General features: G+C 36.1%; 1 protein-coding gene and 1 pseudogene across 5 annotated transcripts in view; both read right to left on the bottom strand.

Moving 5' to 3' along the window:
- The window catches only part of RMDN1 (regulator of microtubule dynamics 1), a 37,322-nt gene that overhangs the window by 5,267 nt on the left and 4,072 nt on the right, over window positions 1–27,983 (bottom strand). For 2 of the 4 annotated variants that reach the window (XM_082601689.1, XM_082601688.1), the window contains exons 2-7: window positions 18,458–18,603; window positions 16,627–16,744; window positions 11,615–11,711; window positions 9,812–9,971; window positions 4,544–4,633; window positions 738–793 (exon numbers count right to left, since the gene is read on the bottom strand). In XM_082601689.1, coding sequence (XP_082457815.1) covers window positions 738–793; window positions 4,544–4,633; window positions 9,812–9,971; window positions 11,615–11,711; window positions 16,627–16,744; window positions 18,458–18,481 — 545 coding nt within the window. In that variant the 5' untranslated portion in view covers window positions 18,482–18,603. The remainder of the gene's footprint in view (window positions 1–737; window positions 794–4,543; window positions 4,634–9,811; window positions 9,972–11,614; window positions 11,712–16,626; window positions 16,745–18,457; window positions 18,604–27,983) is intronic. The other 2 variants (XM_082601687.1, XM_082601690.1) reach the window with 1 other exon arrangement.
- LOC309791905 (L-lactate dehydrogenase A-like 6A) lies at window positions 13,290–15,296 on the bottom strand (annotated as a pseudogene). Its single transcript has one exon. The product of its transcript is annotated as an L-lactate dehydrogenase A-like 6A (transcript).

The raw sequence follows: 27,983 nt of genomic DNA, 5'->3' as shown, positions 1-27,983 counted from the left end.
TCTCAGTAAGTGTTTTCTTAGTTAAATGTGTCCTTTATCCTGAAGGATATTTACTTCTCTTTTAAAAGAGTTTGATATGGGACTTTGCACTGTTACCCCTCATAGAAGACAATAAATACTCAGCTCTGTAGACTACACCCAAAGAAAACAGTGGCAAACCTGTCTCAAGAAAGACTCTCAAACCAGTAAGCATTTAACACATTGGTTTATGCTCATACCAGCAAAATAATGATGTGCTCTGAACAAAGCTTACCTAAACATGGAAAGATACTGAGAGTCAGATTATATTATACCTCAGATGAATCAAGACTGTATTTGACACACCTTGAAGATACCAAGACCCTCTTAGGGCATCCTACTGTATTACTATAGTTAGATTAATCCAATTCCATTTAGTCTGGTAAATAAGAATAGTCTTTCCCAAAAAAAGGAATTTAAAGGTCTAACGAAAAGTTTCAATGCCTTTTTAGTCTTAGTACGTTTCTAAATGATCTGAATAACAATGTTTAACAAGATCACAATCAAATTTAGTATTTTCTAAATACTAAACACTAAATAACCAGTACAACTGCTAGTTAACATAATGGATTAAACACTCTTGACTGCCAAATAATATTTTTAAATATTTTACATTTTTCTTTTTTATATACTATCAAACAAGATATGTATGTATACATACTACAAAATAAGATCATACTAAAAACCACTGAAATATTTATTTAAAGAAATTTTCTTACCAAATACCCATAAGGTGAATTGCGGTAGCATCTTTAGGGTTGAGTTCAATTGCTTTCTAACAAGAAATGAGAAAATGAATCATATTAGTTTCCTAAACACCAATAAGTACTTTACTATGTTTGCTGAAGAAACCATGATTAAAAACACTTGCAACCCTGCATTTCAATTTTTCTGATAATCAACACCAACTTTTTTCTTTTTTTTTTAACACCTTTATTGGAGTATATAATTGCTTTACAGTGTTGTGTTAGTTTCTGTTGTATAACAAAGTGAATCAGCTATATGTATACATATATCCCCCTATCCCCTCCCTCTTGCATCCCTCCTAATTTTTTAATTAAATTTATTTCAGTACACTATCAATGCCTTATACTAAGGTTACTATTTTATAAGATTCAGAGGGACTTCCCTGGTGGTCCAGTGGGTAAGAATCTGCTTGCCAATGCAGGGGACATGGGTTCGATCCCTGCTCCGGGAAGATCCCACATGCCGCCGGAGCAACTAAGCCCATGGGCCACAACTACTGAGCCCACGTGCCTACAGCCCATGCTCTGCAACAAGAGAAGCCACCGCAATGAGAAGCCCATGCACTGCAACGAAGAGTAGCCCCCCGTTCACCACAACTAGAGAAAGCCCGTGTGCAGCAACAAAGACCCAGCACAGCCAAAAATAATAAATAAATCAAATTTTTAAAAAATTAAAAAAAGATTCAGAAAATGATAGGATTCATCAAGATGAAGAAAATGCAATATCTGTAAACCTAATTTTGAAAACGAATAATCTATAGCTCTCAATATTTCTTCTAGATTAAAGGAAAAATAAATAAGAAAGTTCCTTTTTGGCAAATCCTATATGACTATTGAGTAGAAGTATTCTTTGTTAAAAGCACAAAATACGAAATAATTTTAGAAAGTCTCTTCCTATGTGCAAATTTTGTTTAACTTTCCCATCTACACTTAACAAAGGAGAAATAAATACTACTTGTTCACAGAATTTATTAATTATGTATAATATAAAATATATTGATAAAGTCTCCCTAATTTCTATTTACTATGTGAAAGTCCTATGTGAACTAATGTAAAGCATAAACTACAGAATAACTTTGAAGAAATGACTCCTCCTTTTATCCATTATTTTGTTGAAAATCACTCAGGAAATCTCATAGATTAATGTTAATCCTACTAATGATAAAGAAAGTTTTAAAAAAATTAGGACTCCCTAGCTTATGCTTTTCTACAGACACATAGTTTCACTTTCAGTTGATAACGTGTGAGATACACATTTTCAAATATCTGTACTGGTTACCAGAGTGGTTCTGAAGCCAGACCACCAAGGTTTAAATCACAGCTCAATGACTTCTTCCTTTTTGACCTTGGCAAGTTCTATATTCTTTCCATGCCTGAGTTTGTTCTTGTATAGGATCAAGAAAGCAGTACACCTACCTTATAGGGTTGTGGTGAAAATTAAATGAACAAGTAACAGGAGGTGCTTAACACAGTAATATTTTCTATCATCAGGATCATCATTATTTTTACCTTTCATAAGTTTCAGACTCTTTATTACCACCACTAATCATAATGTTAGTAACGGGAGAGATAATAGCTAAAATAAGGCTAATCAAGTATGACTTGACAGAAATCCTGTTATCAATAATATGAGTAAGAATCAGCACTGACCTAATTTTTCCTTTATTCTATAGAGTGATATGATTTACATGGCAAAATATATTTTAAAGTATATACAACTTATATTCAAAGCAACCTTTCCCAATCAGAGTTCCACTAGAAAATTAAGCCCTACAAAAAATTATATGAGTAACTACATTTTCCATTCTACCAAGAATGGTACAGAGCTAGTCCATTTTGATGCAAGGAATAGAAGTTAATTCATCATATACAATGGATGCCTTGGGGCATTACAGTTTAATTTTCTTTTGGGATGGATTGAGAGGGGCTACTCTCAAGCAAACCTTTTCTTTTGTAATTCTTTCTGCCATTAAACGTCTTCAAAAACAATGCAAAGATAATAATTCCTTACGACTTTAGATGTTAATAATGGAATCTGAATACAAGTAGTATAAATGATCTTTTAGCATGTAAATACTTAACACTGTCATTTTTAAATAAGACATTTGAAAACTTATGAAAAACATTAGTTATTTTTAAATAATCTATAGCCTTCACTGTTTCTTTAAAGTATACATTAATATATTTTCTGCAGCATTTCATTATTCACATTGGAAGTTATCTGTCAGGTATTTCTACATCCCAAGATACAGAGTAATTTAAATGATTTATCTAATGACACTAAGTATAAATTATTATATTTCACTGAATCTAAGATACCATAAACTTTATGACACATCATTATTTTATATACCACTAAGAAAAAAGCACTGCCAATTATAGGATACCACTGATTATATATAATGCAATCTGATTTCAAAGGTCTTAAAACGTGAAAAATGTATATTATTAAATTGAAATATATATGTGTATCAATATATACGTGTATTTGTGTGTGTGTGTGTGTGTGTGTGTGTGTGTATACACTACTGATGCCCAAACAAGAAGCTAGGTCTCCTGACTCCTAGTCCAATGTTCTTTTCCACTAGTCATTACATTAACTAGGAATTGAGACTATAATGATAAATATGTTTGTTTTCATCACTTTCTCTTCCTGTGTGTTTTTGAGATGGTCTGTAATATCAAAAGACAGGGACTTCCCTGGTGGTGCAATGGTTAAGAATCCAACTGCCAATGCAGGGGACACGGGTTCGAGCCCCGGTCCGGGAAGATCCCACATGCCGCGGAGCAACTAAGCCCATGCGCCACAACTACTAAGCCTGTGCTCTAGAGCCCGCTAGCCACAACTACTGAGCCCATGTGCCACAACTACTGAAGCCTGCGTACCTACTGCCCGTGCTCCGCAACAAAGAGAAGCCACCACAATAAGAAGCCCACGCACCGCAACAAAGAGTAGCCCCCACTCGCTGCAACTAGAGAAACCCTGTGCGTAGCAACAAAGACCCAACCCAGCCAAAAATGAAAGAGAGAGAAAGAGAGAGAAAGAAAGACAAATACACTGCAGTTTTTAGCTGCAGTTTTTTTGTTGTTTGTTTTTGGACAATGGAATAGTGTGTATGCACATCATGAAATATACAAACTCCTGGAGAATTTCTGGCACCTAAGGAAGAGCTTACTATAAATAAGTAAATTAACTTTGGGGGAAATATTAAAACACACACAGAGATCATAATCGTATACACTACTATTACCTTTGGGAGTGGTATGTCAATTATATTAGATTGTTAGATGAGACTACACCTCCTGGCACTCAGGACTTTGTATAAGCCTCTCCCACATTCTCTAGTCTTGGCCACGTTACTTGTTTAGGTCGACAGGTTGTTACCAAGTGTGATGCAAACATGCTTGATGAAACTTTGCACAATGGAAATTTTCCCTTGGAATGTTCACTCTTGGAAGCCAGCTACCATGCTATAAAGAAGCTTGGGCTACACTACTAAATGATGAGAAGAAAAGTAGAGAGAAACTGTTGTAGATGAGAGGGCATCTTCTATATTCCTGTCCCAGCTGAGGGTACAGGTGAATGTAGCCCTCTAAATGACCTCAGCCACAACAAATAGAACAGAAGCACCACTGTGCACAGTTAATCCACAGAACTGTGAGAAATAAATAGTCATTGTTTTAAGGACACTAAGTTTTAGGTGGTTTGCTATACAGCAAGAGATAAGTGAAACAGAAATCTATTCAGAAAACTAATGACTTTTAAAGTTCATCAGTACCTCAAAATGCTCCTTGATCACGTAGGCATTTGCAATTTTAGCCTTGGTTCCTTCATAATCTCCAACATCGCTAATACAGATTGCATACCACTAAAAATAGAAGAAAAAAAGGTGTAAGAATAATAATACTCAATAGTATTCCATTCAATACAAGGTAAAACTGAATAACTATTGATATTTATTCCTCAGTGGTCATTTAACAAAAAGCAGAGCACAAAACCTACTAAATATACTGGAATATACAAGAAAAAGTAGACATGGCCCTCAAGGAACTTGGACATGTTTTTAGAGGACTATAATACAAGGCAGAGGGTAGTGAATCTCTAAGAAAGTTACCAACACAATGGGGAGATAACGATTCATATTATGGTATGAATATAAATTTAGAGAAACGTGCGGTTTAATAATTATCATTTTATTTTCTTATCCTATTTTCTTGGAGCTGCTTCTTCTCCCACACCTGCATTGTTATAGTAATAACAGCCACATGTGTCAATTGTGACCTTGTCCTCATACCCATAGCTGAACACAGACCCAAACTGAGATAATCTGAGTTTCTTCCCTAAGAACCAAAACCAAAATATCCAAGCTTCATAAACCCAGATGCTGTGGAAAGTCACAAAACTGAGGATGAGAAAAAAACTAAAGTAAAAAAAGATTTGCAGATAACAGCAAAGAGGAAAGACAATGAAGCCTCAGAGCAATTGAGCCAGTTTCTCCTGAAGCCTAAATGCATCTCGCCTTTGGGTTCTGTGAGATAACAATAGTTTCTTATAAACACGCACCATTTCTTTTTGCTTGTGCTTATATCTGTGAAATTTTAATAATTGTAACCATAAAAATGTTAATACTTAAACTTCTGTTTAAATCTATTCTCCACCAAAATCTTTTGTATCTTGATATTTTTATTGAAAATAAAAGAGTATAATTTAAAACACACACTGACTATGCTCATTTAATCTCCATTGACAGTCACCCAGCTGCCCAAATTCAGATGACTAGAGGTGTCATACAGGGTTTCAAATTTGGTGCTCTCTTTTCCCACGTATCAGGGCTCTAGACAAAATCACCTTCTCTTATGCATTTAACCATCATCTATATCAAAGCAAACACAAACTTATGGATGAATCCTAAACATTCTGCTTAGATTGGCATTTAGTTACTACATAGGACTGTTAATTAATGATCATACTAGCAAGAGCTGATGGTAGGAGCTGTGATCATGGGTGATTTTTATTTCCATATTGGTACTTTTTTCTATTTCCAAAATGTCTATTTTCTGTAATGAGTTTACATTATTTTTAAAGAAAACTTTTCTTTTATAACAGATAATCTAGCCAAGAAGGGGTAATAGATACTATACCTACCTTCTTGCCTGAAAGGCTAAAATAAGCAGACAAAATATAAGAAATAAAGACTCTCAAGATATTATACACATCAGGCAACAGTGACATCTCACAGATGAGAAACAAATGAGATGAGCCCTATGGCTGCCCTGGAGAAATTTCTAGGTTGAAGCCCAGGGAGGCAAAATAGGCCAAGCAGTGTCTCTGCTTTGAAGAGATGGAACTGGGAGTCTGGGGAAGCCCAGGTGTCTGGAGTTCACAGAGCAGAATACTGTAGAAGAAATAGCTGACCGGAGCTAGAACTCCAGATGAAGAACTGCAGAGGGTCACCCTTTTCAGCTGAGTAAAGATCATCGCTTGCATATGAAGAGACTATCCAAGGCTGATAAAAGAACCACCCAAAAGGTCTGGAAATCAAGAGCTCACAAAGATCTAGGAAAACAACAACAACAAAAAAGCCCTCCAAATTAAATGCTACTCTAGTCCTGCCTAAAAGCCTTCTTTCCTGCTACTTTGAAGATCCTCTTTGACAGTTACTTGACACTGAAAAATTACAAAACACTGATGAAAAAAAGACCTAAACAAAGGGAAAGAACGCATAAGTTCATGGATTGGAAGATATCGTTAAGATGGTGATAGTCCCCAAATTGATCTACAAATTCGATGAAATCCCTTTGAAAAATCCAACTGGCATCTTTGCAGAACTTTACAAGCTGATCCTAAAGTTCATATGGAAATTCAAGGGACTGAGAATAGTCAAAACAAAGGAAGTCAAAACAAAAGAGGAACAATGTTGGAGGACTCACACTTCCTTATTTCAAAACTTACTACCAAGCAGTAGTAGACATTGTGGTACTAGCAGAAGGATACACACTGACCAATGGAATAGAACTGAGAGCTCAAAAATAAACCCATACATTTACGTTGAACTGATTTTCATCAAGGATGCCAAGACCATTCAGTGGAGAAAGAATAATCTTTTCAACAAATGGTGGTAGGACAACTGGATATATATATGGCAAAGAATGAATGTGGACTCCTACCTCTCACCATGCATAAAAGTTAAGTCCAAATGTACCAAAGACCTAAATGTAAGAACTAAAAAATATAAAACTCTTAGAAAGAAACATAGGTGAAAACCTCTGTAACACTGGATTGGGCAAGTTTTTTAGACATGACATAAAAGCACAAGCAATCAAAGAACAATAAATATATTGGACCTTATCAAAATTTAAAACTTTTGCAAAGAACACTATTAAGAAAGTGAAAAGACAAGCCACAGGATTGGGAGAAAATATTTGCAAGTCATATATCTAACAAGGGACTAGTATACAGAAAATATTCTCTTACAATTCAACAATAAAAAGACAAGTTTAAAAATGGGCAAAGAATTTAAATAGACATTTTCTCCAAGGAATATATACAAATGTCCGATAAGTATATGAAAAGATGTTCAATATCACTAGTCATTAGGAAAATGCAAATCAAAACCATGATGAGATACCACTTCACATCTGCTAAGATGGCTATAATTTTTAAAAATGGACAATAACAAGTGTTGGCAAGGATGTGGAAAAACTGGAACCCTCATACACTGCTAGTCACAATGTAAAATGGTACAGCTACTTTGGAAAATAATTTGACAGTTCCTCAAAAAGAATTACATAGAATGACCACATGAACCAGTAATTCCACTACTAGGTATATACTCAAAAGAATTTAAAACAGATATTTAAACAAATACTTGTGCACGAATGTTGATAGCTACACTATAAGCAATAGCCAAAGGTGGAAATAAATGTCCATCAACTAATGAATGGATAAACAAAATGTGGTATACAATGAATATTATTCATCCATAAAAAAGAATAAAGTACTGATAAATGCTGCAAGGTGAATGGACTTCAAAAACAATGTAAGTGAAAGATGTCAGACACAAATTATCCCATATTATATGATCCCACTTCTATGAAATATCCAGAATAGGTAAAGCCATAGAGACAGAAAGCAGATTAGTGGTTGTCAGGGGCTGGGAATAAGAGGGAATAGAGAGTGACTGTTTAATGGGTAGAGGGTTTCCTTTTGAGGTGATGAAAATGTTTTGGAACTAGAGAGAGGTAACTATTGCATAGCACTGTAAATTTATAAATGCCAATGGTATAAGAATGCAAAATGTATAAAATGGTTACTTTTATGTTATGTGAATTTACCTCAATTAAAAAAATAAATAAAAGCAGGTGTTCACACAAAAACTTGTACAGAATTATTTATAGTAGCATTATTCATAATAGCCAAAAAGTGGAAACAACCCAAATGCCCATCAGCTGATAAATGAATAAACAAAAATGGTATTTCCATACAATGGAGTATCATTCAGCCATAAAAAGGAATGAAGTACTGTCATATACTCAGCATGGATGAACGCTGTTCATCCATGGCTAAATGAAAGAAGCCAGACACACAAAGGCCACATATTGTATGATTTCATTTACATGAAATGTCCAGAATAGGCAAATTAATAGAGACAGAAAGTAGTTAAGTGCTTGCCAGGGGACAGGAGCAAGAGACAACTGGGACAAACTGGTATAGATATGGGGTTTGTTTTGGGGGTAATGGATGTGTTCCGGAATTAGATAGTCGTGAAGGTTGAACAACGTAGTAAAATATGCTACAAACCACTGAAGTGTATTCATTACAACGGTGAATTTTATATAATGTGAAGAATATAAAACAAGTAAAAATAAAACCAAGAATTAGCATCTCCTTACAAGAAGTATATGTTAAATATAAAGGCACAAATAAAAGTAGAAGGACAGAAAAGGATGTAACATGTTAACAATCAAAAGAAAACAAGAGTGGTTACATTAATATCAGACAAAGTAGACTATAAAACCAAGAATATTTCTAGAGATAAAGAAGATCATTTTACAATGATAAAGAGGTCAACACATCAAGAAAATATAACAATGCTAAATGTTTATAATCCTAATAACAGCACTTTAAAATACATGGTGTAACTAAGAAAACTGCAAACAGAAACAGATAAATTTACAATTATACTTGGAGATTTCAACATCCCTGTCAATAATTTATAGAAGTAGACAGAAAATCAGTAAGGATATAGAAGATTCAAACACCACTATCACTATCAACCAACTTGACCTGAATGACAACAACTGAATAAATATTCTTTTCAGGTGCAAAAAGAACATTTACAAATATGGACCATATTCTGGGCCATAAAACAAATCTCAGCAAATTTAAACGGTCTGTATGTTTAATCCTTAATATAAACAAGTAGTGGTGGAAGTGGGGGGGTGGGGGGGGAGAGAGAACCATCCCCTAAAGGGAGCATCTGGAAACACATGGAGACAGAATTTGGTTGTCACAATGACTTGGGGGCTCCACTGAGAACAGTCTAGTATGATAAAGTCCTAATCCAAAATACCAATAATGTCCCCTAGTCTCCCCACAGTATCCACTGAATAACATTCTAAACCAGTCAGGAAACCCAGAAGCTAGTGGAGTTACATGTAAGAAGTTATACTAGATCTCAGCTGTCCAGCTGCTATACTCCTACCTCCATATAAAACAGAAATATAATGTGAGGAAAAAGAGAAAACATTTGTCCAGTGTTTGTACTACTAGAAATAAAGATAGAGGTAATTCATGAAACTACTAACACTTTGGTTTAAAAATAAGCTTTCACAAAAGTAGTTTATCAAACATACTAATGAACTTAGAATAAATGTTCAAGAAAAGAACTACTTCTTTTTGAAAAAAATGTTATAAAAATAAACCTCTTCCCTACTTCTTTAAAAGAGAGCTATTTCTTTCCTATGTAAATTAGAGACAATTGATAAGTACAGACCAATGTCCCTCTCAGTACATGGTAACAGTTACAGTACTGTAAGCACCTCACCTTATGAGCTGCAAAACTTGATTCATTTTTTTCTAGTGCCCTTTTTGCATACTCTAGGGCTTCATACACCAAGAGCTTTTTCTCCCCTTCTGAGGTTCCACTGAGTTGAGCTAAATCACGTGATGCCCGTGCCAAACGCCACAGTAACTCTGCATCTTCACTGATTTGAAATAAATATAAAACAACAACCATTTTAGCTCAATTTTAAAATTGTTAAAGGTCATATCACTAATGAATACATATGGTCTTTCAGGACAGTGAGGATACCGCAAGCAATATGATATCAAAATCCATTTTTCATGTTAAATTTATTATTTTCTACCATACAAAAACTGTATTTGACAAAATTTCCTACAAAATATCCAATATTATACATAAACATTAACTTACTTATAATATCTAAAATACTAACTTCCTTAGAAAATATCTGTATTTGAATTCTCTGAACACTTTCCCTACAAAATTCAACATATAACTTGAAGCTTGACTTCAGTGGCACTGTGCTTCAGACAGCTAATTAACTGGTTCAGACAGTACCCTAAAATACATAAATTTATAGACAAGATCATGCTCTATAAAACAAAATGCTGTATCCATAGCTCCAAATACAGTACCTGGCACACAAAAAAATATATAGTAAATATCTGTTAATGAATGAATGATTAAATATATTGTAATCTCAAAATAAATCTTAACTTTGAATGTATCATCCATGCCATGATGCATGTAATATTTACAGCTTTGGACTCCTTAAAGAACTGCCATTTAAATATAATTATATAAGACTTGAAATGGCTAATAAATAAAACAGAAACCAAGATTAAAAGTTAGGAATATTTCTTTAAAAACTAACCTTAAATTCCTTTTTATTAAATGCTTGTCTTTAAGCCTACTACATTATACATTTCTTAACAAAAATACTATTCACATAAAGTTGAATGAAATTAAAGGTAGCAATAGTATATTTATAATTCAATGAATATGGAATCACTACCTTGTAGCTTACTTTTCAAGTAATTACTAAAATGACTATAAAATACCAAGCCAACCACCTCAAGTTAGGGGACAATGGAGAAGGAAAGTTGGATCCTATAGATATTTAGGAAGTAAAATTGATGGGTCTTGGGGGGAAAACTGGTTTGGGGGATCTAAGAAAGGTAGTTGAAAGGTAGTTGAAAATGACTCAATATTTTTAGTTCAGGAGATGAGGAAAATCAGTGATCTGGAAATGCCATCTAGCCTGATTTGACTTATATTTTTGGGCTGAATCTCCCTCCTTCTCCATCCTTCCCCCAAAAACGAGGGCACATTAATACAGCAGAATAAGCATGTAAGCTAATACTAAAATTAGAAAAAGGAGGTATTTTTAGTTCCTCTATGAGACTGTGCTTCACAGTGATAACACAGATATCATTCAATGGTGACAAAAAATCATCCTAGCTCATTCAAATCTTAAACTAATATGAAATTTAGAAGAAATGAGAAATATACAATATAGATAAGATAAACATCTATTCAATGACTACCTTGTATTCAAAGCAAAATAACAAAATGAAAAAAGATTTCAACACTCAACTAGAATAAGTAGAACCACCTTTTCTGAATCAATGAGATATATGTAGCACTTTTGAGTCACTTAACATTAAGAAAAAAATCATACTATAAATTAAACTCTAAGAAGCATTATTTTGAAGTAAAAACTTTTAAAAACTATAAAAATTCCAAGCACCAAGAATATTTTAATTGTTAAATAACAAAAAATTTCAGGAAACCGCAAACCCAGGCCTATCATACATAGCCCACCTTTCCTTGTACTGGGATAGCAACTGGTAAAGTTTTTCTGTTTCTCCACTTTCATATAGGTAGTCTGCTTGTTCAAGGATTTCTTCAACTTTGAAGACTATAAAAGAAAAAGAAACAATAAAGTAGGTCTTCCCAAGCCAGACGGCAATAATTCTAAGAAACATGAACACTTTTATATAGAAGCAAAAGAAATTAGATACAGAAATCACCTATAAAGAAAGATCAGAAATTCTGAACAATTGAGATGTAAGTACAGTAGAAATAAGTATGAAGCTATCACACATAATAAGTGATTTATTAAAACCTTGGAAAATAAAAAATTAGAAAACTTATTCTGGTACTGACTTAATATGACACATTTTAAAAAAGGAAAAAAGTAATTTTCTGTGAGGAATTTATGGTACCCTTACCCTCCACACAAAGCCTTTGTTATTGTTGCCACTGTGAAGTAAAAATCCACTGCAGAAAATGATATGATATCCACTTAAAGCACAGAAAATTATTAATTTGCATGGAATGCAACACACTGTTTTACTAGATTCTTTTTATGATCTAACTTATACAGACATTGTTATGGAAAAAGAGTCAAATTTGTCATCAAAAAATTTAGATGAAGTTAACTACACAGAGAACCTGAAACTTAAATCAGAGGCACTATACTCCAACCAACTCATTAATGAGTTTAGATATTACAACAAAAACATAAAACTTATAGACAGTGTAATGCTCTAAAAAAGTTGACTAGTTACTAAAAAACCCAGTTAGTCTGAATTTCAGATATTCCAATTATTACTAATGAACATACACATTTAATTATGTCTTCTATAAGGGTGCTGTATTACTTAGTCTTATGTATAAGCCAACATTCCAATATGTTCAGTAAAGTTACTTTATTATTTATCTTAGTATGCTTTAATCATAGTGTATGTGAGGCTAAAAATTTTTTTTTCATTGAAGTACAGTTGGTGTACAATATTACATGTTACATGTGCACTAAAATTTTTTTAAGTTTTATGAAAAATTAAAATCTAGACCAGCAAAAATAACCTCATAAATATATGGCACAACTATGTAAACTGAAGTATTTTTTAAGTTAAAATCATCATGTAATTATACTAATTTAAGAAAAATTAAATGACAACAGCAAGGAAACCCTAAAATAAAGATTTTTTTTCCTCTATAATCCTACTTCAGTCTGGTTGGGTGCTATAGTTTAGTAATATTCTCATGGCCGGTTAATTTTCTTAAGTTTGCTTTCATTCTATTCTATATTTTTATCAGTGGCTGATTTTCCATATTTGGGTTATAAAAAGCCAAAGATTCTTAAAGAGTAAGTAGTAGGAAGTAAATAGTCTCAGCATTCTTAGTCGATATTTGTGGTAGGCAAAAATAATGGCCCCAGACAAGTCCATATCTCAACCCCTGGACCTGTGAAAATGTACAGGTTACTAGGGCAAAGGGGAATTAAGCTTGTAGATGGAATTAAGGTTGCTACTGAGCTAACCTTAAAATAGTACATTATCTTAGCCAGGTGGGTCCAGTATAATCACAAGAGTCCTTAAAAGCAGAAGCAGGAAGCAGAAGAAGAAAGTCACAGCTGGTATGACAATGGAAACAAAGTCAGATACACTTACTTAGGAATAGTAAAAACAAAAAAAATATAAGTATCATCCGGCATCTGGATGCTAAATAAAAAGCTGGAGGGCTAAATAAACAGGGGAGTCACTATACCCCATTTCCTTTTTCCAACTTTTACGAATTCAGGTTTATTCAAGTTTGTTAAACAATCCTATAACTACTATCTCTTCAATAACTTCAGAATGGTAGCTTTAACAACTTTAAAGCATGAGCTCCTTCTGAATTTCCCGAAGTTTTTCTGCACTCTTTTTCAAACGGGCCTCCTCTTCAGGGATCAGCTTTATCTTTGTAAGGTGTGCAATACCATTCTCTCCCAGAATACAAGGAACACTAAGGAACACTTCATTTATTCCATAGAGGTCCTTACTTATGGTGAAAACTCTCCTAAGACTCTTAAAAATGCTTTCTGTTAAATCAGCTAAAGTTAGGCCAATGGCCCAATTAATATAAACTTTCCTTTTAACCATTTCATAGCCATAGGTAATCATTTCTTTGTGGACATTTTTCCACTGTTCAGGATCTTTATCTGTTCCTGTATCTGAGTTTAGATCCTTCAAAGGGACACGGCAATGTTAACTTCACTCCACACAGGTACACTTAAGTCTCCACGTTTACCAAGGATCCATCTATGACAGCTTTCAGAGTGGATAGCAAGCCTTTGCCCAATGAAGAAATGGAAATGGGTAGACTTCAGATTACAGCCACTTCCAGTAACATGGTTTTTGGGAAAGGCACTCAACTTCCAAGCTACGTAATTAAGATATCCACTGGATTGGAAGCAAATATCAGTTTGCAGCCAGGACTACACTGGGTAATACTAGAAATCATTAATTTAAAGATGGGCACATTTTACTTGACTACATCAAAGTGTGTTTCTCTTTTTCTTGGGTATGCACCTGCTATGATAATCACTAGGTTGGAGTTTGCAGTGACAAGGTAATCTTTGCTGGAAACAATATTTGGCATTTTCATGAAAGGGCTGCCATGCTGAAGAGCCACTGTCTCACCCTTCAGTTTGCCTTCATCAACATCCACAAAGGCAAGTTCATCACTCAAGCCTTTTAATAAGATGCTATTAGCACAGGCCATGACAACCAATCCACTTCCTATAATGGAGATCTTATTGTGATGAACGGTTTCCTCTGAAGTGAAATTCTTAATAAGTTCACACTTGACAGTAGCCATCTTGGAAACGGGAGTGAAGGGTCAGCCATTGCTCAGCAGGATGTGTGAGTCTGGCTGGGACACAGAGCAATCTCTGGGCAAGGGAGCCTACCCACTTGGTGATCCACAGGACTCCTGTAGCCCAGTTCATGGCCATTCATTCAAGAGGTGGAGGAAGAAAATGGAGGAAAGCCACATCAAAGTACCTTGAAGTACAAAGTCAGGAAACAGTTGACGGTTTGACACTCCCCCTTACCCTGTACTACTGTGGCTGCGCAAGGTCACACCCCAGATCATGCAGGCCTCACAGGGGCCTAGCACCTTAAAATGTTATTTTTAATTTACCAAATATGCAGTAATTTTCTGTCATTAGGACACTACTGAAAAAACCAACTATGATCATTAAGGCTATAAATAATTTTGACTTTGCCTTTCAAAGTGCCATATTTTGTTCCTTAGGAAAGCCCTAAAACTTTGCACTCATTTCTGTAATGGTGCTAAAGCTCACTGAAACTAAGTGTGATAGACATGAAAAGAAATAGGTAAGGTCTCTGCTCTGGTACTTTGAAGAAGTTTAACTTTTTGAGCTTCTTTACAAAAATTAATATAATGGGGCACACACACACAAAAATCTTAAAAGTGCAACCACTGGGCACGTCTCTCAAGGATGCTTTAAAAAAAATAATATTGTAATGTGAAAATATAGCTTCTCCTAACTACTTTACAAGGTTGCTATGAGAGTTAAAGTTATGATGAAAAGTCTAGGGAGCTTTAAAAAGCTGAGTTTTAAGTATTTGCCAAAATATGTCATTGAGCCAGTGACAAAACCAAGTCCTCTACTTTGTCTTTCATGAAAATAAATGATATATTAAACGAAAGAAAAGATAAAACAAAAACGTAGCAATTCAAGTATCTGCTTTTTTAAAAATATAAGAATAGTCATGGGCAAATGAAATCAACAAATAACTAGTACTCTTTAATTAATCTCAAATTCTTCATCTACTAGAACTTTAATAAGAACATCTATTCAAAATAAAATCTCTTCTTTCCCAAGTACCTTCTTGATAGTTAAAAAGTGAGGACTGTAAAAAACAAAAAGGCTGGGCTTCCCTGGTGGCGCAGTGGTTGAGAGCCCGCCTGCCGATGCAGGGGACACGGGTTCGTGCCCCGGTCTGGGAAGATCCCACGTGCCGCGGAGCGGCTGGGCCTGTGAGCCATGGCCGTTGAGCCTGCGCGTCCAGAGCCTGTGCTCCGCAACGGGAGAGGCCACAACAGCGTGAGGCCCACGTACCGCAAAAAAAAAAAAAAAAAAAAAAAAAAAAAGGCTTATTAACTCATAAATTAAAAGTTTTTCTCTAATAGACTGAATTTTGGCTCTGTCTACATACACAACTGGTTTAACTAAATTTAATTTTTTAAATATGGCAAGTCTTTATGTTTATATATCTATAGTTTTCTAAATTAAAAAATAAAAAATTTGATGGAATTTTTCTATTTTTCAGCCATTTATTTGATATTTAGTACCAAATTGCATTCTGTTTATAAATAAAATGTTTTTATCTCCAAGTAACTGGACTTTTCTTAACTACATCAAGAAGAATTAACACCTCGGCATTAAAGAAGCAAAAGAATCATTGTATCATTATAAAGTAGGCACAGCCAAATAAATACATAAATAAATAAATATTTTAAAAAAAGAGGTTGACAAACTTTTTCTATAAAGATCCAGAGAGTAAATACTTTAAGAGCAAATATTCTTTGTGGGCCAGATATGGTCTCTGTGGTATATTCTTCCCCCCCAGCCCCACAACCCCTCCACCCTTTAAAAATATAAAAAAACATTCTTAGCCCAAGGGTCCTATAAAACTATAAAGTATTAATTGAGTGTTTCTCACTGAAGGAGCTCTAGCTGCTAGAAGACATTTTATATATTTGAATAGATAATGCAACTAACATATTAGAGGCTAGATTATTTTCTGCTTTTCTCTAGTTGTCAGTCTGATATAAATATATATATATATACACACATATATATATCTGTCTGTCCACAGTAGAGACATATAGACAAGTAGAGACAAGTAGAGAAAAGCAGAAAATAATCTAGCCTCTAACATGTTAGTTGCATTATCTATTCAAAAATAATAAGTTATTAACAAAATATAACAAACACAAACAACTCTAAGTGTTCCTGATGTTTACCTTAGGCTTACCTTTGGCTGCCGCATGAACCACAGCAGCCTGGGAAATGACTTGATAAGTTTCAAAACCCAAATAAGACAAGGCAGAGAATAAAAGACTTCTTTTGAAAGCTCCAGGGTTTCCCATCACCTATGGAAAGAATTATGGTCAGGGTTAACAAACTTAGAAAATTTGAAGAAACTGCTATCCCAAGCAAAGATTACATCAATTTTCTCCTACCCCCAAGACAATCAATCCTAAGAGTACTGGAAGCTCAAAATTTACTTTGTCAAATTCTTCAGTGAAACTATTTCACATAATTATTTTATAGGGAGAGCATATCCTGCTAAGAAAAGATTCTTAACAACAGCTGATAGTGGTAGCTTATGTAACAATCACAGTTATGCTGATAAGTGCTGGACTGGAAGATCTACATTTTATTTGAGGAAGCATGGATATTATAATTTCTTGAAATAAAATAAGAGACACCAATATAATATCAACCTTAAGAACAGACAAGATTAAAGATATCAAATACGGTAATTACACATAAAAAATATACATGGCTTTAAATAAAGCTAACTTCAAAAGTGATCCATGAAACCCAGTTTTAAAATAAACCATGAATAAAATAAAGAGCATATCAAAACAGATTTAGAAATTAATTTTCATAATTATGGCCAGAATTCTCAAGACCAATGGCAAAGGAGTATATGGATATCACTGCAGCAATTCTTCCCTTTTTCTCACATAGCATCAATTTTTTCCTTTCTGTCAATTTATTCCCATCTGTATAAAAACAAGCTATACTATCTTTGTAAGCTGTAATTGTTCCCTTCTTAAAAACAAAACAGGGCTTCCCTGGTGGCGCAGTGGTTGAGAGTCTGTCTGCCGATACAGGGGACACAGGTTTGTGCTCCGGTCCGGGAAGATCCCACATGCCGAGAAGCGGCTGAGCCGGTGAGCCATGGCCGCTGAGCCTGCGCGTCCGGAGCCTGTGCTCCGCAACGGGAGTGGCCACAACAGTGAGAGGCCCGCATACCGCAAACAAACAAACAAACAAACAAAAAGCTTCCTTTTGACTTCACATCTCCCTTCAGTCTCATTTTCCAAATTCTCTTTTCAGCAAAACTCTTTCAAAAAGTTGTCTAGAGCTCTGTCTCCACTTCCTCTCTTCCCATTTTCTCTTGAACTCACACAAATCACTTTTATCCCCACAACTCCACTGATGGTATTCTAGTTAAGGCAACCAAGGATGCTACTTCCTAGTAAACTCTCATCTTACTTGATCTATCAACAGCATTTGACAGCTGTTCACTCCCTCTTTTTAAAAAAAAAAAAATCATAAATGGATGGTTAATATAAGAAATTTTTAAAATATCACTTTATTGAGATATGTGACATAAAATAAACTGCATATTCATAATGTGTACCATGTGTTAAGATATATGTAAACCCGTAAAACTATCACCACAATCAAGATAATGAACATATCCATCAATCCCCCAAATTTCCTCGTCTTTTTATAATTCATCCAACCCCTTTCCTCAGTACTTGCTGTGTTCTCTCACTCTTGAAGCACTCTTCACTTAGCTTTTGTAATACTACTCTCTTGAATTTACTCCTATTTCAATAACTGCTCCTTCTCTTTTGTTGGTTCTTCATCTCCAAAACCTCACTGCCCAGGTGTGTCCTGGGTTTAATCCCAGACCTTCGTTTCTCTATACATATCATTTTGGTGATCTCATTTTGTTTCATGGCTTTAAATGCCATCAACATGCCAAAAACATGCAAACTTTAAAAAGCCCAGAGGTCTCCACTTAACTTCAGAATCATATATCCTGCTGCCCAAACAACATTTACCTCCACATGAAGTATAACAGGCATCTCAAGTATCAGCCAAAACAGCTATTGCTTCCCTCAAGTCCACTTCACTCAGTTTTCCCCTTCATGGTATTCACCTTGTACATTAGCCATTACTCAGCACAATGCCTTCCATACAATGAATTCTGAAAAAAAAAATTTGTTGAAAAAAAAATTTGTTGAACAAAAGAAGCAAGCTATCTCTTAGATATGTCTTTTCGTCAACACTGATTATAATGATTTTAAGCTAAAAGGCATTCAAATATACAAACTCATCACTAGATGTAAAGGAATGTGTCACCACCATCTCCTGGTTTTTCTAACTTCTTGCCAGCTCCTCCTCCTCTTAAATGTTGGAATTCCTCTGTGATAGGCCTTCTTCTCACCTTACTATTAAATACATTTGACCCTCCAACAACACAGGTTTAAGCTGTGCGGGTCCACTTATATGTGGATATTCTTCAATAAATATGTACTATAGTACTAAACAGTTGAACCCACAGATACAGAGGACTGTAAAGTTATAAGCAGATTTTCGACTGCTTGGGGGGGTCAGCACCCTTAACCCCTGCATTGTTCAGGGGTCAACTGTACTTTCAACTTCTACCATGGCATCATTTACAACCATATGCTAAAGTCTCCTGAATCTCGATCTCCAGCCCAGGCATCAGAAGGTAAAAATCAGACCTATCAAACTACTGTCTATTCCACATGTTAACTTGGCTATCTCATCATATTCACCTTAATTACCCCAAAAGATAACTCACCTCCTCCTTTATCCCTCCAAATTGTTTTCTTTGGTCCTATCCCAGGAAATAGCACCACCATCCACACTGCTAGAGTAGCCAGAAAACTGAGAATCATCCTTGACTTCTTCCTTTGAACTCCCACATCAAAGCTATCTTTCAGGTCCCCTTAGTTTACATCATTAATATCCTTTTATTTCCATTTCCATGGCTACCACTAAAGTTCAAACCACCACATTATCTCACCTGTCCTATAGTGATGATCTTTTATTCGGTTTCCAGCATCCACTCTAGCCTATCTATTCTTGACACTAGAAAAAGTTATTTTTTAACTCAAATCTGATCTTATGAATTCTCTGTTTAAAACTCTTTCATGATTTCCTATAACCTTTAGAATAAAATAAAAAAATATTTAACATGGTCTACAAGGTTTTCAGAGTCTAGTTGTGGTAGGCAGCCTCTAAAATGGTCCCCAATGGGTGCTGGTTCAAGATGACAACATAGGAGGAAGCTGAACACACCTCCTCCCACAGACACACCAAATCTACAGCTACATATACAACAATTTCCTCTGAAAGAAACCCCCAAACTAGCTGAGTGACTCCTCCACATCAGACAACGGAGGAAAAACCCACATCAAAACAGGTAGGAGAGGCTGAGACAAAATTTTCCTGTAAACCCACCTTTGGTGTGGAGACCCAGTATTGGGAGCGAACTCACAACCCTGAGCTTCTCCCTGAGGAATGAAGGGCTTGAACCTCACACTGGGCACCCCAACTTTAAAGACTTGTACCTGAGAGGTGAACCCCAAAACATCTAACTTAGAAAGCCAATGGAGCTTGTGTCCATGAGACCCACAAGGCTATAGCAAACTGAGAAACAATTCTTTTGTTTGTGTGTTTGTTTTGTGGTACACAGGCCTCTCACTGTTGTGGCCTCTCCCGTTGAGGAGCACAGGCTCCGGACGCGCAGGCTCAGCGGCCATGGCTCACGGGCCCAGCCACTCCGCGGCATGTGGGATCCTCCCGGACCGGGGCACGAACCCGAGTCCCCTGCATCGGCAGGCAGACTCTCAACCACTGCGCCACCAGGGAAGCCCTGAGAAACAATTCTTTAAGCGCTCATGCAAACTCATCCATCCCAGAGACCAGCACAGAGACAGTCAACTGAAAAGCACCCAGACTTTCTGTGAAAGACACTTATTTGCTTATCTTATCTTCAGCCAGAGGAGCAGGTATCTAATTTAACACACAGTAATCATTTCTAGAGATCTCAGAGGGTGGGCACTATCAAAGCACTCTTGCTTTGCCATGCTCCAGGTAACCAGTATCTCCCCCAAAAGCATTTGTGCATACTTTTGGTACTCCGGTTTTTGCAGCTGCCACCAGGGGACACCCCCCGTTCGCTTGACTCTGGTGGCCAATGAGGCTTGTGTTCATGAGTTTCACAGAACTGTAACAAACAGAAAAACAGTTCTAAAGTGGCTAACTCCCCACCCCCACAGGGCACAGTACACTATGTTCCCTACATACGAACATTCAAGTTGAGAACTTTCAAAGATTCAAACATGCTTTCTCATGTCCAATCACGTAAGTTAGTTCACATGTCTGGCATACATTGTCATGTGTGGGCATCCTCTACAAGTGCTTGTGCTTTTGTGTACTTTACTATACAGTACTGTACACATACAGTAGTACAGGATCTTTATTTCAAGCCCAGGATGTCCAGAAGCAAGTGTAAAAGCAGCAGTGATGCAGCTGGTACTGCTAAGAAGCGTCAAGCGATAACAATGGAAACAAAAGTGAAAATAATTGAGAGAGTGGAGCGAGGCAAAAAAATTGTAGACGTCACTCATTCTTATAACCCGAATGGTTCAACCATTGGCACAATTCTGAAGAACAAGGACAAGATCGTGGAACATGTGAAGTCCACTGTGCCGATAATGTCAACAAGAATATTGAAGAAGCGTGGAAAAGTGATGGAGGAGATGGAGAAACTTCTCAGTGTGTGGACGCAGGATCAGCATCAGCGCAGAGTCTCATTAAGCTTAATGCTGATTCAAAAGAAATGTAAAAGCCTTTATGAAGCCTTGAAGAAGAAACATGGCAAAGAACAAGAGGGCACATCTTTTAATGCCAGCCATGGCTGGTTTCATCGGTTCAAGTCTAGAGCCAACTTTCACAACATAAAAGTAAGTGGCGAGGCAGAGGGTGCAGATACGGTAGCTGCCCAGGAATTTCCTGAAATGCTTTGAGAAATTACTGATGAAGGTACATATTTACCCTAGCAGGTTTTTAATGTGGATGAGACAGGACTACCAGACCAAAATTACATCAGTAAGGAGGAAAAGTTGATGCCAGATTGTAAAGCAACAAAGGATAGGCTAACTCTGTTGTTTGGTGGCAATGCTTCCAGTGATATGAAGCTGAAGCCTCTCTTAGTTTATCATTCAGAGAACCCAAGAGCCCTTAAAAATATAGCCCAGGGCTCTCTTCCTGTTGTATGGAAAAGTAACCCCAAAGTCTAGGTTACACAGGCCATTTTCCAGGATTGGTTTTTCCACCCTTTATCCCGGAGGTAGAGGAATATTGCTTGGAGAAGGATGTCCCATTCAACATTCTTCTGTTGCTCAACAATGCACCAGGCCACCCCCCATTCATGGGTGACTTTCATCCCGAAGTCAAAGTAGTGTATCTGCCACCAAATACTACATCACTCTTCCAACCTGTGGACCAGGGAGTTACAGCGACTTTCAAGAAACATTATCTACGTCACACTTTTTGTCAGGCAGTAAAGGTGCATGATCAATCAGGAACAACCCTGTGACAATTCTGGAAGGACTATAACATCTACAAGGCCATAAAAAATACTGACTTTGCTTGGCATGAGGTTATGGCCGTCACCGTGAATGGGGTTTGGAAGAACTTTGCCCACAGTTTGTTCATGGATTTGAGAAGGTGGATGAGGAGTCCAAAGAGGTCTTCAGCAACTTAGTCACTCTCAGTGAGAAGCTGGAGCTAGATCTGCAAGAGGACAATTTCACTGAACTCCTTGCTGTGCAACACGAGGAGCTTACTAATGAAGACCTGATGGAATTGGAGGCCCAGAGGAAGGACAAAGAAAGACAAGAGGAAGAAGTAACTGAAGAACAAAAGAGATTCACGATGCAGGGAATGGCAAGGGGATTTTCTTTATTTGAGGAGTCACTGTTAGCTTTTGAGGCACAGGACCCGAACATAGAACGGTACACAAAGGTTGCAGCAGCCATTCAGAATGCAATCCAGTGCTACCGTGTCATTTATGATGAGAAAAAAAGAGCTACTACCCAGACATCACTGGATAATTTTTTCAAAAGGGTAGATAGAATTGTATCCAGCAAGGACCCAGAACATGTGCCATCAATGGCAGGCATGAGTGAAACTGCAGCTTGCCCTCCATCTCCTGTTGCTGATGATCCTTCAGCTCTACCATCTCCCACCTCCTCTCCCTCCTCCAGTCAGTAACTATTCCTGCCTGTTCACTCGATGCCAGCCCCTGTATGCCAGCTGCTGTACTGTACTACTGTATTTTTCAAGGTACTATAGTGTAAGATTAAAAATGTTTTATTTTTTGTGTTTGTTTTTTATGTATTATTTGTGTGAAAAGTATTATAAATCTATCACAGTACGGTACTATGTAGCCAATTGTGTTAGGTGGATACCTAGGCTAAGTTTGGTGGACTTACGAACAAACTGAACTGATGAATGTGCTCTCGGAACAGAACTTGTTTGTATGTAGGGGACTTACTGTACAGAGAAAACAGACTGAAATGCACCCCCAGGCCTTCTGTGATAGAGGCCTATTAGCTTATCTTCATAGCTAGGCCTAAATGGAAGGTCACTAATTAAATACACATATTAGGGGCCAATTACAATCCTTTCCAATTATAAAACCTCAGAAAAAGACCTTAATAAAATGGAAACCAGTGATTTACCTGATAAAGTGCTCAAAATAATCCAAAAAGATGCTCACTGAGCTCAGAGGAAGAATGATGAACAAAGTGAGAATTTCAACAAAGGGACAGAATATATAAGAAAGTACCAAACAGAAATCATAGAGCTGAAGAATACAATAACTGAAATGAAAAATACAACAGAGCAGTTCAACAACAGACTAGAAGAAGTGGAAGAAGGGATCAGTGAACTTGAAGACAGGGCAATGGAACTCATCCAATCAGAGCAGCACAAACGAAAAAAAAAGAATAAAGAAGAGTGAAGATAGCTTAAGGGACTTAAGGGACAACATCAAACAAAGCAATATTTGTATTATAGATGTCCCAGAAGGAGAAGAGAAAGGGGCAGAAAACTTATTTGAAGAAACAGTGGCTGAAAACTTCCCTAATCCAGGGAAGAAAACAGACATCCAGATCCAGGAAGCCCAGAGAATTCAAAAAAAAAGATGAATCCAAAGAGACCCACACCAAGACACATGAAAATTAAAGAGTCAAGACAAGCAGGGAACCTTAAAAGCAGCAAGAGAAAAGCAACGTGTTACCTACAAGGGATTTCCCTCCCACCCCAAGACTTATCAGCAGATATTTCAGCAGAAACTTTGCAGGCCAGAAGGGAGCTGGGCACAATATATTTAAAGTCCTGAAAGGAAAAACTGCCAACTAAGAGCACTCTACCTGGTAAAGTTGTCCTTCAGAATTGAAGGAGAGATTAACAGTTTTCCAGACAAGCAAAACCTAAAGAAGTTTATCATCACTAGAATGGTCTTACAAGAAACCTTAAAGGGACTTCCTTAATTTGAAATGAAAGGGTGCTGATTAGTAACAGGAAAACATATGAAAGTACAAATCTCACCAGTAAAGGTAAATACATATGAAAATTGGGAAAATCTAATGTTGTAAAGGTGGTGAGTTAATTGACTATAAAGCTAGTAGTAAAAATAATTTGTTAACAGACACACAAAGTAAAAAGAAATAAACTGCAACATCAAAAACATAAAATGTGGGGGGAAGGGAGAAGTAAAAACATACAGCTTTAGAAAGCATTCAAATTTTAGTTGCTATCAACTTAAAGTAGATTGTTAAAACTCTAAGATGTTTTATGTAAGCCTCACGGTAACCACAAAGCAAACACCTATAGGAGGGGCTTCTCTGGTGGCACAGTGGTTAAGAATCTGCCTGCCAATGCATGGAACACGGGTTCAAGCCCTGGTCTGGGAAGATCCCACATGCCGCAGAGCAACTAAGCCCGTGCGCTACAACTAGTGAGCCTGCACTCTAGAGCCTGCGAGCCACAACTACTGAGCCGGCGTGCCACAACTACTGAAGCCCGCATGCCTAGAGCCCATGCTCTATAACAAGAAAGCCACCGCAATAAGAAGCCTGTGTACTGCAACAAAGAGTAGCCCGCGCTCGCCACAACTAGAGAAAGCCCGTGCACAGCAACAAAGACCTGACACAACCAAAAATAAATAAAAGAAAATAAATTAATTTAAAAAATAAAACTATAGGAGATACACCAAAGAGAAAAAGAATAAGCATTCCACTTCAGAAAATGAACAAATCACAAAGGAAGAGAGCAAAAGCAGAGGAAAGGAACAAAAGAATTACAAAACAACCAAAAAACAATTAACAAAACGGCAATAGTAAATCCATACCTATCAGTAATTACTTTAAACGTAAATGGACCAAATTCTCCAACCAAAAGACACAGAGTGGTTGAATGGATTAAAAAAGAAAAGAAAAGAAAAAAACAGACTCAACTATATGCTGCCTACAATGAAAACAATTCAGCTTTAAGGACACACAGAGACTGAAAATGAAGAATGAAGGGATGGAAAAAATATTCCATGCAAATGGAAAACAAAAGGAAGTTGGGGTAGCTGTGTCAGACAAAACAGACATTAAGACAAAGACTGTAATAAGAAACAAAGAATGTCATTATATGACGATAAAGGGCTAAATCCAACAAGATGATATAACGTTTGTAAATATGCATCCAACATAGGAGGACCTAAATATATAAAGCAATTATCAACAGACCTAAAGACAGAAATAGATGGCAATACAATAGTAGTAAGGGACTTCAATACCCCACTTTCATCAATGGATAGATCATCCAGAAAGAAAATCAATAAGGAAACACTGGCCTCAAACAACAGATGGACTTAATGGGCATATATAGAACATTCCATCCCAAAGCAACAGAATATACAAACGTACATGAAACATTCTCCAGGACAGATCATAATGTTAGGTCACAAAATAAGTCTTAATAAACTTAGGAAGATTAAAATCATATCACACATTTTTTCTAACCACAATGATATGAAACTAGAAATCAATTACAAGAAGAAAATTCACATATATATGAAGATTAAACAACATGCTACTGTACAACCAATGCTTCAAAGAAGAAATGAAGAGAAATTTAAGAAAAAACACCTTGAAAAAACTGAAAATGGCAATACAGCATACCAAAACCTGCAGGATGTAGCAAAAGCAGTTCTAAGAGGGAAGTTCATAGTGATAAATGCCTATGTTAACAAACATGAAAGATTTCAATTAAACAACTCACTTGACACCTCAAGGAGCTGGAAAAAAAAAAAAAAGAAAAAGAAAAACAAACAAAACCCAAAGTTAGCAGAGGGAAGGAAATAACTAAAATCAGAGGGGGAACAAATGAAATACAGACTAAAAAGACAAGAGAAATGATCAATAAAACGAAGACCTGGGTTTTTTTTTTTTTTTTTTTTTTTTAAGGTACACAAAATAGACATTTAGCTAGATTCACCAAGTAAAAAGGAGAGGACTCAAATAAATAAAATTATAAATGAAAGAGGAGACAGCACAACCAATACCACAGAAGTACAAAGGACCATAAGAGTCTACTATGAACAACTATACACCAACAAATTGAACAAACTAGAAGAAATGGATAAATTCCTACTAATATACAACCTACCAAGACTGTATCATGAAGAAATAGAAAATCTGAACAGACCAATTACCAATTAAGGCAATTGAATCAGTAATCAAAAGCCTCCCAACAAAGAATGGCCTAGGACTAGATGGATTCACTGGTGAATTCTATCAAACATTTAAGGAATGAATACCAATACTTCTCAAACTCTTTCAAAAATAGAAGAGGAAAAACTTCCAAACTCATTTTATGAGGCTAGCATTACCCTAATACCAAAGTCAGAAAAGAACATTACAAGAAAAAAAAAGTACAGGCCAATATCCCTGATGAACATAGATGCAAAAATCTTCAACAGAATTAGCAAATGAAATTCAATAATACATTAAAAGAATCATAAACCAAGATCAAGTGGGATTTATTTTAGGGATGCAAGGATAGTTCAACATCTGCAAATCAATCTGATTCACCATATTAACAAAATGAATGCCAAAAATCATATGATCATCTCAATAGATGCAAAAAAAGCATTTGTCAACATTCAATATCTGTTTATGATAAAATTCTGAACAAAGTGGGTATAGAGGGAATGTACCTCAACGTAATAAAGGCCATAAATGACAAACCCATGGCTAACATCACAGTCAATAGTGAAAAGTTGAAAGCTTCTCCTCTAAGATGAGAAACAAGACAAGGATACCCTCTCTTGCCACTTTTATTCAGTATAGTATTGGAAGTCCTAGCCAAAGCAATTAGGCAAGGAAAAAAAAAAGGTGTGGGGCATACAAATTGGAAAAGAAGTAAAATTATCAGTACATGCAGATGACATGACGGCATACACAGAAAACCCTAAAGACTCCTCAAAAAAAACTGTTAGAAATAATATACGAATTAAGTAAAGTTGCAGCATATAAAATCAATATACAAAAAATGTTTTTATATACTAATAACAAACTATTAAAAATAGAAGTTGAGAAAATAATCCCATTTACAGTTATGCCAAAAAGAATAAAACACCTAGGAATAAATTTAACCAAGGAGGTGAAAGACCTGTACAGTGAAAACTATAAGACGCTGATGAAAGAAACTGAAGAGGACATAATGGAAAGATATTCCATGCTCATGGTTTAGAGGAATTAATATTGTTAAAAGGTCCATACTACCCAAAGCAATCTGCAGGTTCAGTACAATCCCTATAAAAATTCCAATGGTGTTTTTCACAGAAATAGAACAATCCTAAAATTTGTATGGAACTACAAAAGACCCCAAATAGCCAAAGCAATCCTGAGAAAAAAAGAGCAAAGCTGGAGGCATCATGCTCCCTGATTTCAAACTAAATTATAAACCTATAGTGATCAAAACAGTATGGTATTCACATAAAAAACAGACACATAGATCAATGAAACAGAGTAGAGAGCCCAGAAATAACCCTACGCCTATGCTGTCAGTAATAATTGACAAAGGAGTCAAGAATATATAATGGGGAAAGGACAGTCTTTTTGGTGTTGGGAAAACTGGACAGCCACATGCAAAAGAATGAAACTGGACCACCACCTTATACTCCATACACAAAAATTAACTCAAAATGGATTAAAGACTTCACTGTAAGACCTGAAACCATAAAACTCCTAGAAGGAAACATAGGGGCTAAGCTCCACGACACTGGTCTTGGCAATGACTTTGAATTTGACACCAAAAACAAAGGCAACAAAAGCAAAAACAAACAAGTGGGACTTCATCAAACTGAAATGTTTCTGCACAGCAAAGGAAACAATGAACAAAATGAAAAGGTAACCTACTGAAAGGGAAAAAATATTTGCAAATCATATATCTGATAAGGGGTTAGTATCTAAAATATATTAAGAACTCATA

The sequence above is a fragment of the Mesoplodon mirus genome (assembly GCF_964341445.2).
Source record: "Mesoplodon mirus genome assembly, chromosome: 16".
NCBI classification, from domain to species: Eukaryota; Metazoa; Chordata; class Mammalia; order Artiodactyla; family Ziphiidae; genus Mesoplodon; species Mesoplodon mirus.
Note: the sequence above shows the minus strand (reverse complement) of the source record. Positions and strands in the feature narration are given on the sequence as shown.